This window comes from Nuphar pumila, chromosome 9 (genome assembly GCF_984573655.1).
Source record: "Nuphar pumila chromosome 9, dmNupPumi1.hap1.1, whole genome shotgun sequence".
Classification (NCBI taxonomy): Eukaryota; Viridiplantae; Streptophyta; class Magnoliopsida; order Nymphaeales; family Nymphaeaceae; genus Nuphar; species Nuphar pumila.
Window position 1 is genome coordinate 111,060,652 of NC_143257.1, and position 15,527 is coordinate 111,076,178.

Genomic DNA, 15,527 nt, shown 5'->3' on the forward strand with positions numbered 1-15,527 from the left:
CGAATTCAAAGACTCTCAATTTACATGGTATTACACATCAAAGATCATGTCCACACACTCTACAACAGAATGGCCTAGCCGAACGCAAACATCGGCACATTATGGAAACTACTAGGACATTGTTAATTGCAAATCAAGTTCCAAAAAGTTTTTGGGCTGAAGTGGTCCTAACTGCCACCTACCTCATTAATAGGATGTCATCTTCCTCATTAAAGAATACAACTCCAATAGAAAAGCTTGTTAATTTAACTCCAGATTATTCTAGATTAAGAGTCTTTGGATGCAAATGTTTTGTTTTCACCAACAGAAATGACAAACTCTCTCCTCGTGCAATCCCATGTGCCTTTTTAGGATATGCTGATAATAAAAAAGGCTACAGGTGTTTCGATTTTCAAAATGACAAATTATATGTGTCAAGAAATGTATTTTTTTTGGAAAAAGAAAGCTTCTTTGAATTTGAAAAATCCAAGGATGTCACTGAATACTCGTTTTTAATTGATCCACTTCAAAATCCAATGAATGTGATGTTGGATGTGACCTTGACAATGATCAAAGTCCTATTGTTGTTGAAAATGATGATAATGAAGAGCAAATCCATAGGGATGTTAGTCTACAATATTCAAGACGTAGAGAGCAAAATCTTCCGTGTGCATTACAAAAATACTCTGAAGTCTCACCTAGAAGAACGTCTAGAATCTCTAAACCTCCAGAAAAATTTGTGTCTTATGAATCTTTTTCACCCACGTATAGGGCCGCCATTACATTAATACAATCATATGTTGAACCATCATCCTATTCTCAAGCAAAAAATCATATAGAATGGATAGAAGCCATGAAAATAGAATTGGATGCACTAGAAAAGGCCAATACTTGGACGATACAAAATATTCCTCCGGGTAAGAAACCTATAGGTTGTAGGTGGGTATACAAAGTCAAAACCAAAAGTGATGGGACCCTAGAAAGATATAAGGCTCGTTTAGTAGCAAAAGGATATGCCCAAGAGTATGGCATCGATTATGAAGAAACATTTGCTCCTGTGGCCCGTATGACCACTGTTAGAACTTTAATAGCCTTGGCCTCCATTAGAACATGGCCTATCTTTCAATTAGATGTCAAAAATGCTTTCCTGAATGGGAATCTCGTTGAAGAAGTATACATGGAAGCCACACCTGGTATTAGTATCCCTAAGGGTAAAGCTCTTCGTCTAGAAAAAGCTCTTTATGGTCTTAAACAGGCTCCAAAAGCCTAGTATGACCGATTTAGTCATGTTATGCTTGATATTGGTTTTCAACCTTGTTTAACTGACACTGCTTTGTTTGTTAAGAAGGCATCATTATTCTTCTTCTCTATGTGGACGATATGATCATCACCGGAGGCGACAAACAGGGAGTTGCAAATATCAAATCTCTTCTTAAAACTCACTTTGAAATGATTGACTTAGGTTTATTAAGATATTTTTTAGGCATTGAAGTTGCTTATTCCCCTCGGAGGTATTTGATATCTCAATCTAAATTTGCTCTTGATATCGTTTCCAGGTCTGGAATTACAGATGATAAGAAAGTAGACACTCCAGAAGTTGTCAATGTTAAAATGAAAATTGGTGATGGAGAACTTCTTGATGATCCTACTCCTTATAGACAGCTTGTTGGAGCTCTTTCTTATCTTTCCATTACTAGGCCAGATATAACTCATGTGGTTCATATAGTGAGTCAGTTTCAGCATGCTCCCACCTCCGTGCACATGGGAGCGATTTTGCGTATTATTAGATACTTAAAATCCTCTCTTTCACGAGGACTCTTCTTGTTTGCTTCATCTTCATTAAATTTAATTGCATATACTGATGCTGACTGGGGAGGTGATCCCAATAATAGACACTCAACTACTGGTTTTTGTGTGTTCCTAGGTGAAACCTTAATTTCGTGGAGGTGCAAGAAGCAGAAGAAAGTCTCTCTTTCCTCCACCGAAGCTGAATACAGAGCTATGACAACCACCACTATGGAGGTTGTTTGGCTCAGACGATTGCTAGCAGATATGGGAGCTAAAGCAACACAAGCTTCAAAGATATGTTGTGACAACAAAAGTGCGATCTACATTGCAAGCAACCGGACATTCCATGAGCGCACTAAACACATTGAGATGGACTGTCACTATGTCAGAGAGGAATACTTACATGGAACCATTGATCTGCCATATGTTACATCAGAATATCAATTAGCAGACTTTTTCACCAAGCCTCTCGCTGCTCCCAGATTTCACTTCCTCTTAGACAAACTTTCGCTCATTGTACCATAAGTTTGAGGGGGAGTGTTAAAATGTAAATTGTAATATATATATATATATTATTTAATATTATTATATTTTCTTTTCCTATTTTTCTTTATTTTCTTTTTTAGCATCTAGTTCAATAGAAACTAGATATTTGATCCAGAACTTGACTGTGCAAATAGTTGTTGGACTGTAGTCCAACAGCTATAATAAATGTTGTTGGACTATAGTCCAACAGCTATAATAATAAATGTTGTTGGACTGTAGTCCAACAGCTATATTAAGAGACGTTGGAATCCAACGTCTCTTTTGGAGAGCTCAAAATGAGCTCTCCTCTCTCCCACTTTTTTGTATATATAGGGGTGAACCCCTTCAATGTAAATTACCATGCTTCTTAAGCATTTTGTTCATGAATAAAGTATTATTTATTTTTCAAGTGTTCTTCCTTTTATACCCTTTCAAGGGTGATGCTTGTAGTGTCTCCAATAGACACTTGTTTGTGAGTTATTTGTGCATTTGTTGAAGACCACCATTTCATTACAATGAGTAGAAAACTGTGTTCAAGATTCGTGATGGTCTATACGAGTGGCTTGTGATGCCCTTTGGGTTCTCCAATGCCCCTTCCACTTTCATGAGAATCATGAACCAGATTTTTAGGCCATACAAAGAAAAAATGTTGGTAGTCTATTACGATGACATACTCATCTATAGCAAGAGTGAGCATGAACATCCACATCATTTGAAGTTAGCCTTTGACATGCTTAGGCAAGAGAAATTCTATGCATCATTTGATAAATGCATGTTCTTAGTTACTGAGGTTTTGTTCTTAGGATATGTCGTGTCCACGAAAGGTATTTTTGTCGACGCTTCTAAGGTAGAGTCCATTAGAGATTGGCCAGTGCCAAACTCTATTACTGCTTTAGGAGTTTTCATGGGTTAGCATCATTTTATAGGAGGCTTATACCACATTTTAGTAGCATTGTTGTCCCATTGACCTATTGCCGATTACATAAAGGGGAAACTTTTCAGTGGAACCCTGAAGCCCAAAAGTCTTTTGAGTTATTGAGAGCTCAATTATATTAAAATTTTGTCTTATCTTTGCCGAGTTTTGAGCTTGCATTTGAGTTGTCTTATGATGCATTAGGTGTTGGTATAGGTGCTATCTTGAGTCAAGAAGGGAAATCCATTGGATACTTTAGTGACAAACCTAATGAAGCCAAATTGAAATACAACACTTATGATAAGGAGTTATATGTCAGTGTTAGAGCTCTAATGCATTGGAGACATTACCTTATACCTAAGGAATTCATTTTGCATATTGACCATAAAGAATTGAAATACATAAATGGTCAACATAAATTGAATGTGCGTAGAGCTAAATGGGTTTGCAAGAATTCAATTTTGTTTTGAATCACAAAACTGGAAAAGATAATGTTATAGTTGATGCTTTAAGTAGGAAAAGTTCTTTGCTTTCTACCATAAAAATGTCTTTGGGGTTTTGGAGAGTTTGTATCTTTGTATTCTAGTGATAGTTATTTTTCTAAAATTGTTAGTGAAATAAATAAAGCAAAGTATGATGAATTTTTTTTAGTAGATGGATTTTTGTTTAAGGGAAATTTACTTTGAATACCTGATTGTTCCCTTAGAGTTAGGCTTATTTCATATTTGCATAATGAAGGTTATTTTGGTAGCGATAAAACCATGAAATTAGTTTCTTCAACATACTTTTAGCCACACATGAGAAAAGATGTAACTAGATTTGTAGAGAAATGTCATATTTGTCACATAGCTAAGGGTAGTGTCACAAATGCGGGATTATATTTACCCTTACCCATTCCAAAAAAACCTTGACAGGATATAACTATGGATTTTGTCCTAGGTTTACCTAAAACATCACATAGGTTAAATTCTATTTTTGTTGTGGTGGATAGGTACACAAAAACATCTTCCTTCATACCATGTAGGAAAACTAAGGATGATTCATACATAGCAGATTTATTTTTCAAAGAAGTCTATAAGTTACATGGTATTCATAAAACCATAATGTTGGATAGGGATGTTAAGTTTATAGGTCATTTTTGGAGGCAAATTGTGGAAGAAATTAGGTATATCATTGCATTTTAGTATTGTTCGACAAACTAAAGTTGTGAATAGATCTTCAGGTAACCTATCAAGAGCTTTAGTAGGAGATAAACCTAAGTCATGGCCCCACATACTTGCCCAAGTTGAGTTTGCGTATAATAAGTTTGTTAATAGATCCACTGGTTTTAGTCCTTTTGCTATTTTGTATGGATCTAATCTGTATTCACTTGCGGATTTGGCTCAAATTCCTGTTGTTGGTCCTATTTTGAATACTGTCCAGGATCGTGTTTCATTTTTGCATGATATTCATGAGCAGGTACATAAGAAGCTGCAAGAAAGGATTGGTAAGTACAAGACTAGTTATGATAAAAAGAGCTGAAAGGTAATTTTCAAAACTGGTGATCTTGTTTGAGTTACTTTGACTAAAGAACGAATGCCTAATGACATGCATGAAAAATTAGCACATAGGCGTATTGGTCCCTGTGAAATTACTAATGTTATCAATGATAATGCTTATAGGGTTAAACTAATAGATCATTTCAAGACTTTTGATGTTTTCAATGTCAAGCATTTGGAAAAGTACCATAGAGGATTGCTTCAGGAAGACCCGATTTCGAGGACAAAGCCTTCTGAACTTTGGGGGATGATATAGAGCATCCAAATCATCCAAATATATGCGAGGAGTTGGAGGATGATCCACCATTAACAACCCGATACGAGAAAATATACTCAAGAAGATCCAAGTCAAATTCGATCCATTTGAGTCCAAACAAATCTCAAGGGTAGTTTCATCATTTTACATGCATTGATTTTCTGAGATTTTTGTCTCATACATCTCAAAAAATCCATTTTTTTTGTTTCACATTTGTGATTTTTGGAACCACATAAAAACATTTGCATTTTTATTTTATTTTTATTTTTGGTAGGAAAAGTGCAACTGGAGTGTTGTGCGATCGTAGAATGCCATTGCGGTTGAAGGGAAAGTTTTATAGGACGGCTATTAGGCCCGCTTTACTATATGGTACGGAATGTTGGGCTGCCAAGAGACATCATATTCAAAAAATGAGTGTAGTTGAGATGTGTATGTTGAGATGGATGTGTGGAAATACAATAAAAGATAAGATTTGAAACGAAGAGATACGTAAAAAGGTAGGCGTTGCACTCATTGAAAATAAGATGAGAGAGAATCGTTTACGGTGGTTTGGACATATTCGGCGAAGGCCTAATGATGCTCCAGTTAGAAGGATGGAGAAATGGGAAAATATATTAGTTAAAAGAGGTTGGGGTAGGCCTAGGAAGACATGGATGGAGGTGATAGGAAAGGATATGAATGCTTTGAACCTCACCGAGGACATGGCATTGGATAGAAATGATTGGAGGAGAAGGATTCATGTGGAAGACCCAGAATGATTTTCTTTTTTGGTTCATATCGACGACCCCAATTGTTTTGGGATGAAGGCATAGTTGTTGTTGTTATAGTTGTTATTTTTTGGTAGGAGCTGGATCTTACGGATCCGAATAGTTTTAGTGTCTTGTAGGATCTATTTTATGGTACTAGAGGGTGTAGTAGTTTATTGGGTACATTTTTTATGTTTGATCTAGAACTGGATCCATTTTGTATGTAGGCCCACATGCCAAGTGGCCTCTTGTGATTGGGCATGGAGTGAGGTGGCCATTTAAGCGGCCAATCAAAATTCTACCACCTCACCGCCCACCCCATTGGTGGCCTCTAGAGGTGCCGCCCACTTTGAGTCTTGTCAATTTTGGTGGCTTTATATTGGTCAACCAAGAGATGCAATGAGACAAGATGATTCAAAACTTGTTATCTCATTGGCCTCTTGGAAGGTGACCTCCCAAAAGCCCAATGAGAGTCAAGAGCCATTATTGCTTCCCTTTATAGAAGCTCCAAAATTTGTGTAGAGGGACTTTTTGCCTCTATTATGGAATTTTTGAAAATCTGGTTGTCTTTTCGATTGAAGAAAATGTGAGTTGGAAGAAGCTTGTGAAGCATGAGATTGTTGAAAACACTTGAGAAACTTGTGAACATTGTGAAACTCATTTGAACATCGTGGACTTGTGAGTCGAGGTTATTGGAGAGCTTACACAACGTGACTCTTGTGAAGCTTTGGTGGATTTGAAAACTTGTAGAGTTGATTGGGTGTAACCCCATTCAGTCCCTCCTTCTTTGGCGTGAAAGCTTCGTGGACAAGCTTGAATTCGTTCTTGCAAGGAGGTGCAGCCAGCGTCACCATAGTGGTGCACCATTGCTATTCGAAAGTGAACCAGGTTGATGCAGAACCCGTTCAATGTTCAATGTGGTGTTTAACTATTTGACATTCGAACCCATGTGTGCTATTGTTCGAGAACCTTGTTGAGTCGTCGGGAACCAGCGCCACTATCATTGTTCTTACCCGTTTGGAATACTTGAAACTGTCATATTTGATTTTTATTGTGTTGAATCTTTGCAAATTGTTGCCATTGATTTTAAATATTGTTATTGTTGTGCGCTTTATGTTTGAAAAATCATGTTTGCAAAAACCGTGAATGTTGTTTCCAATTTCAAAAATTCAAGTGTGATTGATATAAAAATTCTAATCGTTGTCATGTTACATTTGATTTTCTATTGCAGTCTTGTTCTTAAGAAAATTGTCTTTTGTGGAATGAATGAATTGGTGATTGAAGTCTGAAAATCGTTGTCAACTGTTTGTTCATATATATATATATATATATATTCTCCTGATTGTTTTAAGATTTTAATCATCATGAAAGAATTTAATCTTGTTCAGTTTGACCGAGTCATCGTGTGTGCCTTATTTTCGATCTCTGAAAATCGATAGAGCAGAGAAAACGCTGATAGTGTTTTCCCTATTAGTCGTTGCCTTCATTCGCAGCTTGGTAGGCGAGTTGCCTTTGAATCTTGTTTGTTTTGCGTGTTGTGCACCCAGGACCATCAACCAATCTGTTGGTCCAGCCGTGACCCCCAGAATCTTGTTCATTTAAGTGTTTTTGTCACTAGGGTTTGCGCATACCCAGTCCAGCTGAATCAGGTCCATCGGATCTGATTTGATGCCACTAATTGGTGTCGCTATCCATGTATATTTCTTCTATCTGTTGTGCAAATACAAACTGATTGTCATATTAGTAGTTTACGCGTGTTTAGTGTTTGTTCAATGTACTTATTTAAAGTGAAGTGCCAACTTTATTTGTGATATTGTAGTTCTGTGAAAGTTGGAGAACAGAATATTGGAGTGTTCTTTTGTTGCAGGGGGCGTTAATATATATATATATAGTGGATAGGCCACGTGCATGCGATAAGATTCGCTCTTCACATCGAATCTGAAATTTATTTTAAAATTCTGCCCCCTGTTTTAAAATTCAAACTGCTTCTGCATTAGAATCCAAGGTGTAGGTGCGTTTGCGAACCGACCACCATAGTCAGTTGCATCACCTATGAACACAGACTCAACCACAACTGACCCTCCTAAGGAAGTATTAAAATCAAATAAACATAAGAGATTAGGCATTTAAAAGTTTAGAGAAAAACAGCAACTTCCTATTAAGTCAAACTTTATCTGTCACATTAATTTCTTTGGTTTCCTTGAGAAAGGAGGTTTTCACTGTGTTGAAAATAAAAAATTGAAACAAAATTGTAAGAGAAGAAAACATGAGAGAGCTGGAAGAATCCAAGTCTTTTTCCCATAAAATCTGTGATAAGAGTAGGTGCACGGTCTCTAATGTGGGTTACATTCATAAAATGCATGTACATAGCTCTAATCCAAAGAAAAAAAAACTAAATGACACTATAACCAAAAGGGCTTTTCATGTCATTTCTGAATTTTCTATAAAGCAAATCACATTTGCGCCATATGCAGATTCAAACTTGGTTATGACCCAAATGATGCTGAAATAATGTTTAACACTAAGAGATAACTTGCATCAGCATGATTCAATCCAAGTTGTACCAACACAGAGATTTCTACCTAAGGTGCTCTCCATCTAGAAGAATTCAACCGAGACAATGCACACAATAGAGAAAAATCCAACTGAAAACACTACTTGGTACACTAGAAGAATTCTAACTGAGTTAGGCAACTGTGGTCAAACAAATCCAATGTGCAAAAACTCAGGTTCCAGTTTGCCATGTGCAATCAGCCAGCAGGTAGACCCTCACAATCATCCTTCCTAGGCAAGGGCTGCAATATGCAGCTGAATAATGCACAAGATAGTCCCAAAACTACTATATAATCAGACGACCAAGAAGAGAACTTCAGAACTGCAAACGCCCCAATCTTTCAAAGCTAACCACAAATTAGCTCATCACTTCAATGGTTAATAACTTGGCATCAATACTAATCTATTACACTTTTACATTATAGTACCAAGGTACGCTCCTCTAATGTTTGAAGATATTGCATCGAAAAATTCTCCAATAGTTCCAAGTCCAAGAATACACGTTTAAGAATCAAATAAAATGCCATACCTTCACACAAAGCATCTACTTATTAAATATTTCTAAGTTCACAAATGTAAATAAAAATACTTTTTTTTATACTTTTTTTTATATCGGATCCAATCTCGAGGACAGCAGAAAGGCTGGAACGGATTACCCAAAAAAACATATAAACAAATAAATAACCATATGCGGAAAAACAAATGAATTTAGATCTAGTTTCATATAAAATTAGAATTGAGAATGCACAAGTTCATCACTCCTCGAATTCAAGAAGAACTGTTTTTCGCGAAATCAATGGTTATCAATGAAGACGGAAACTCCAAATTCCAATTTCGATGTGATCAATCTCAATGTATCGATTTAGGGTGAAAGAGATGGTATTTCTGATAGACATCTGGTACCAAAACATTGCAGAAAAACGGGCAGTCCAAATGTTAGTTCTCCGATTCAGAATGCGATAAATGACGTTTCATCGCGAAGAACTAAAGAAAAAATCCGAACTTTCACCTGTAATTGTTTGGGCAGATACTCGTGCTTCATGGAGAGATCCATGGCGCGCTTGAGGCGCTGGTTGCGGGCATCAACGACCTCTTTGGGGAGCCGAGAGAGGGCTTCCTTGATGTCGAGGTCGAACATGGGGTCGTAGAGATCGTCGTAGCGAAGCCCTGCGGAATAAGAGAGGATCGAATCGGTCGATCACGAAGATGGGAAATAGAAGAAACAGAGAGAGAGAGAGAGAGAGAGAGAGAGAGAGTTGATTACCATAATTCTTGAGGCGTTTGGAGATGGCTTTGCAGTGTTGGGCAGCAAACCAGTTGCGGGATGGATTCAGGAACGCCTTCAAGAACGCATCCATGGTTGATGAAAATGAAATCACACCCTCTCTCTCTCTCTCTACTTTTCCACAATGCGCCAGTTCTTTTGCAGTATCCAACTCCCACATTCACCATAAATAGTAGGTGTTGACGGCGTTGTTTAGTATCGTTTCGAATCGGCCGATTCGTTTCGTATCGTCTCAAAATCGATTCGCAACAAGCTGATCCGGCTTATTTTTAATATTTTTTGAAAAGGGGTTTAAAATTTGTTTTTAATATTTTAATGTTTTTAATACTATTTTAACATTTTTATTTAAATGTGTCATCTCTTGGTTAAAATTAGTTCTGATTCGGTTTAGAGTCTGATCATCCGATTCTCTCAATCATTTTGAAACCAAGTATGAAACAGGTCTTCTTTTTTTGGGCAAATCCAACCTTGTGACTTTGCATGGTGAATTTGCTAGGAATCAACCATCGGATCATGTGTTTTTTTATGAAAAATATGATTTTTGAATGCTTGAATATTTATAAAGATTATGAGTCATTGATTTTAAAGCCTTAAAAAATCTCATTTATGCATCAAAATCAAATGATTCAAGAGTGGGCTCTTACAAAAGCAAGCATGTATATCACATTTATAAGGTTAGCTAGATTCAAGAAAATGAACAAAAAATCCATGAAAAATGAGGTTCACACGTTAGTTCTCATATTTTCAGTTCTCATATTCTAGTGACTATATAATTATGATAAATGTGTTCAACCAACCCCATGTCTTGGATCCAAAATAGATTTAGGTTTTCTCTTGTTTTCTTATAAATACTCCTTATAGGGGTTTCTTAATGGAGTGAATGAATTGGATGGATGAATTGAGTTATTATTATTTTTCTTGAATTTATGCATTACTTTTTCTGATTTTTCATTGCTTCTACTTTCTGAGTGTAATCCCTATATGAATAGTTGATAACAAAGGGGTTTCTAAGAGCAAAGGATCATCACCTCGTTTTCATTTGAAGAATGATCTTGTCAATTTTAGCAATCACAAGGCATTTAATCCAGGGATCCAACAATACCATCTGTATGTTAGATTCTTCATGGGCTCAACAAATGGTAGAAATGATTAGGGAGGTGAGGATGATTGGGTAAGCGAGCGAAGAGAAACAAAGGGAGGCAAATCGAAGACTCGTAAGGTTGGAAAGGTTTGAGGAATACATGCAATGTTCAGATGCTCGAATGAAGAAGAACATGCATGTCATAGGAAACGACAATACGAACCCGAATCAACCGAGTGATTAGGCAGCATCAACGTTCGTTGTGCCATATTCCCCAAATCTCAGCAGCAACAAGGACATTTTGGTGGGTCCTTTGCCGGCAATAACTGATCAAACAATGAATCTACAACTGTCCATCGTGCAATCATCATTGGTGCTATTGAAGGTTGGTGAGTCTTGAGTAGCCACATCACCAATGACTTTTTCTCCCACTCTGCCTCTCCTTGCACAAGGGGACCTAAGAAAAGGTGTCACAATCGACCATGTCCTTCTTGATGACAAACAACCAAAGGGGGGTAGGCCAATGATAGCTACCCTAGCAAAAGAGAGGGATAGCTACACAGGGTTTAGAGGATGCAAAATCACAGAGAGTTAATTTGAGAAGCTACCCAAGGGGAGCAAGCTAAGTGGAATCACGAGAGAGGAAGGGACGTGAGAGAGAGACATCTAGGGTGGACTCTCTTGATCACTCAAGAGCCTTCTTCTTCTGGGAAGGAGACTTATCCTATCAAGACAATAGGCCAAAAAAAGGATGAAACCTCTCAAAATTAGAATTATATTCAGATGAGAAATCAAATCAGATTACAAAAAGCTTAAATTAAAATAAAGCCAAAAATGGAGGACCTAACCAACCCATCCCTATCCATAAGAGATTTCCTCTCATTTTCCTTCGCAATGTGCCCTTGATAGGGCACCATCCTTGAAGAAAGACCCATTTTCCCTTGAAAACTCGATAAGTCATAAAATGTGTCTTTTTTGCCTTGCACATTCTCTGAATTGCCTGCCTCTGTCGCCCTTCTTATTTGCAAAAGATCGGATTATCCTTTATCCTAATCCAAATTCTCAGTTACACCCATATGGATCAGTAGACCCATTTATCTAATAGGGATATCCAGATCCAATTGCCTATTCTATTCGGGTCGAGATGCAATCAATCCCGCTCTCTTCAAAATGGCATTGTCCTCAATGCCAATAATTAGGGGTGTCTCCCCAATATCTGGTCCTTCCCATCCTTCTGGATCAAATATCATTGTTGACCCTTCCCTTAGTTTGTAGCAACAACTTCTTCCTTTGCATAGTTTGTCATCTTTTAAGTTGAGGGGACAAGTAGTGAGCCTTTTGTGTTAGCTTTGTTTCTTCTTCAGACTTATTGCATCGGGTTCCAAGGCTCTTTCTATTTTTTGATAATCTTGAGGGTGTCTGTTGTTGTTTCCCTGCAGTAGAAGTATGAGTGTTCTTAAGAACATCTTTGTCATAGGTTTGGAGAGAGTTTAGTCTCCTTGGATTTTCATATTTTTGTCTCTTTGTTTGAATTTTATGGTCAACTTCTAAAAATTTCACAAAATTGGATCTAGGGTTTACAACCACTGTATCTCTAATATAGGACCAGCTCCTTTGACAGGAAGCATAAAGGCATCCAAGTTGAGAGTAGTGCCTTGGACCTTGAGTTTCAAATTGGGGCATATCACTTGGCACTGCAACTTGCTTTCATTTCCTATTACTACTTTGAATGGGTTGTGGGAAGGAAGTTGTGTGTGCTTGATCTTTCTAGCAACTTGAGTACGAAGGAAGCTGTGTGTGCTTTCTATGTTTATGAGAGTGGATATCAAGGTGCCCTAGAGAGTACCACATACTCTTATGGATCGAGGCATGTTCACCCTGTAAGGGCATAGAGTGAGATTTTTATCTCATTTTCGGGTGGATCCTTATCCTAAAAAATCTCTTTATCTTTTTCGTCACCATCATTGTTTTTGCTATTACTATTTACAAGACACAAATACATGGTTTTATATACATGGTCGGGGCGCTAAACCTCATCACAATGGTAACACAACATCTTCTTTTGCCATGACATCATAGCATCATTAAAAAGCCTTTTTACATTCACTTTTACATTAGAAGAATTAAAATGAGGCTTTGAACCCACTAGTGTCAGCTATTGCATTGGATCTATTTGACCTACTTTCGAAATGAGGACGATTTTGACTATTTTGGAATCCATATCTGAATCCCGCTCAGGTGCTTTTGGATCCTTGCTTTTGCAACTTCTCTTTCACCAAACATGCTTGCTGAAAGCACTATAGAATGCTAGTGGGTTAGCTGACCTGCACCTCGATCTTGAGCTCATAATGAATGCTCGCTATAAATGTCTCAATGAGAGCTTCCTAGGACCAATCAACCACCAAATTACTGAGCCTTTCGACCTCGGCCTAGTACTCCATCACAATGTCGATTTGCTGGAGTTTGAACAATGTTACATTGTGGTTCATATATGATGACAGATCAAATCGCAACACTAGTGCACATGTGAAAGCTTCTCAAGTTGGTATGCCAAGGTTCCTTTTAAACCAATGACACCAACATACTGCATCTTCCTCAAGATGGATGGAGGCAATGGCGACATTCTCCACTTTTGTGGTTTGCATCACTCAAAAGTAATGCTCGACCTTGAAGATCCGGCTAGTTGGATTCTTGTCGGTGAAGGTGAAAAACATAATACGAGGTTGCTTTATATGGTTTTCCCTGTTGGCCTGACCAGACTGATGGTCAGAGAATTTGGGTCTGTGTTGGTTAGACCCCCTAGATGTACCAACCCCTTTGTTGGTCATAAACTCATCCATCATTGTGGCTAGTTTATCAACTTTTCTATTCATTCCTAGATGGTACTGGGTCTCAGTCCGTGGAGCATATACAAGCTCTTGGGCTCTATGAGTTACTATGACTCTAAGTCAAGTGTTGTCTGCCCGTAGGACAGATTACTGTTGGTGTTGATGGATAGGGCTAAGCTAGGGTTTAAGGGTGGCTCTGGGTTTGGTCATCAGGTCAAGGGTCTCAGGTATGAAAAAATAATTTTTTTTAGAATTTTTTAGGGTTTATAAAAAGTCATAATTAATTTATTTCTAGGATGGGTCAGTGCATTATAAGGTTAGATTCAAGAGAATGAACAAAAAATCCATAAAAAATGCGGTTCACATATTAGTTCTCATATTCTAGTGACTATATAATTATGATAAATGTGTTCAACCAACCCCATGTCTTGGATCCAAAATAGATCTAGGTTTTCTATTGTTTTCCTACAAATACTAGTTATGTTTGGTCTAGGACGAGTAAGGCTAACTATGATCATTTTTTAGGATTTTTTGGGACTGTCAAATGACTGAGATAATTTTTTGAAGACTGAAATAATAAGCAAGCTAGTGTCGATCCTTTCTGATAAACCTAAAGCATATCACACATCCAATTCTGTGTTCTCTATGGCCCTGTTGACTAAACTTACTCGTGACCAAGAGCTTGCTAGCTTTAAACAACCAACTAAGAATCCCATGTGGCAACATGCAATGCAAGAAGAATATGCTGCCCTTATAAGAAATAAAACCTAAGAACCTGTACCTCTAGATGTGTCTTACAATTTTGTTGGTTGCAAACTAGTCTATAAAGTTAAAAGAAGAGTCGCTGAAACTCTTGAACGATATAAAGCTCGCCTAGTAGCTAAGGGTTTTCATCATGAAGAAAGTATTGATTTTTTTGAAACCTTTAGTCATGTGGTCAAACCAACCACTATTCACACTATGATGATTATTGCATTAAGTGCAGGATGAGAGGTTAGGCAACTTGATGTTAATAATGCATTTCTTAATGGAACCTTACAAGAGGAAGTGCCTATGGTTCAAGCAAGGGCGTAGCTAGGGGGGAGTAGGACCTAGCCCAGCCCTGATTCCATATGAAATAGATTTTTATCCATTTTTGTAGCCCAGTCCAGTCCTACCCCAGCCCTGACTGCAGCAAATAGTTTGATTTGTCCATATGAAATAAATTTTTATTAATAATTGTAGCCATTTTTTATTTTATCTCAAAAAAAAAATTTTCGGGGCCGCTGCCCCCGAACCCCCGACTATCGCACAAATAATTTTTTTTTCCTACACCCCTGTTTGCCCCCCCCCCCCTCACATGAATCCTAGCTACACCCCTAGGTTCAAGTACCTTCTTTTACGAGACCTTAATAACTTGGGCACATTTGCATACTTAAGAAAGTACTCTGTGATCTAAAACAGGCTCCCCATGTTTGGTTTCAAGAGCTACGTAATGCTCTTATCAGAAGAGGCTTTGTTGCCTCCAAAAGTGACCCTTAGTTATTTGTTCTTCACAAAGATAAGATAACGCTTTTTGTCTTGGTTTATGTTGATTATATTCTAGTCATAGGGAGTTGTTCATCTGTTATTTGTAAGTTGATAACTTCTATTGGGCAGCAATTTGCTCTTAAAGATCTTGGTAGACTTCACTATTTTCTTGGTGTAGAGGCAACATATACTCAGCCAAGCTTGTTTCTTTCTAAAAGAAAATATATTCTAGATATTCTTATGAGGTTCAATATGCTAGAAGCTAAACTAGTGTCTACGCCTACGTCTGCCTCTCTCAAACTCACTGCCAGTAGTGGTTCAAAGTTCAATAATCCTACCTTATACAAGAGTATTGTTGGCGCCCTACCATATGTTACTCTGACTCGGATAGATATCTCCTTCAGTGTGAACAAAGTTTGCCAGTATATGCATCATCCCACTTTAGAACCTGTGATATCTGAAGTTCATTATTTGGGATGTCTGTGCACTCTGATGCTGATTGGGCAAGGTGTCTAAATGATCATTG

General features: G+C 37.6%; 1 protein-coding gene across 1 annotated transcript in view; it reads right to left on the reverse strand.

Moving 5' to 3' along the window:
• Positions 1 to 9,726, reverse strand: part of LOC149828873 (cytochrome b-c1 complex subunit 7-2, mitochondrial-like) — a 31,654-nt gene extending 21,928 nt beyond the window's left edge. The window contains exons 1-2 of the mRNA XM_090016992.1: positions 9,563 to 9,726; positions 9,308 to 9,465 (exon numbers count right to left, since the gene is read on the reverse strand). Coding sequence (XP_089873118.1) covers positions 9,308 to 9,465; positions 9,563 to 9,656 — 252 coding nt within the window. The 5' untranslated portion in view covers positions 9,657 to 9,726. The remainder of the gene's footprint in view (positions 1 to 9,307; positions 9,466 to 9,562) is intronic.
• Positions 9,727 to 15,527: the final 5,801 nt, after the last annotated feature.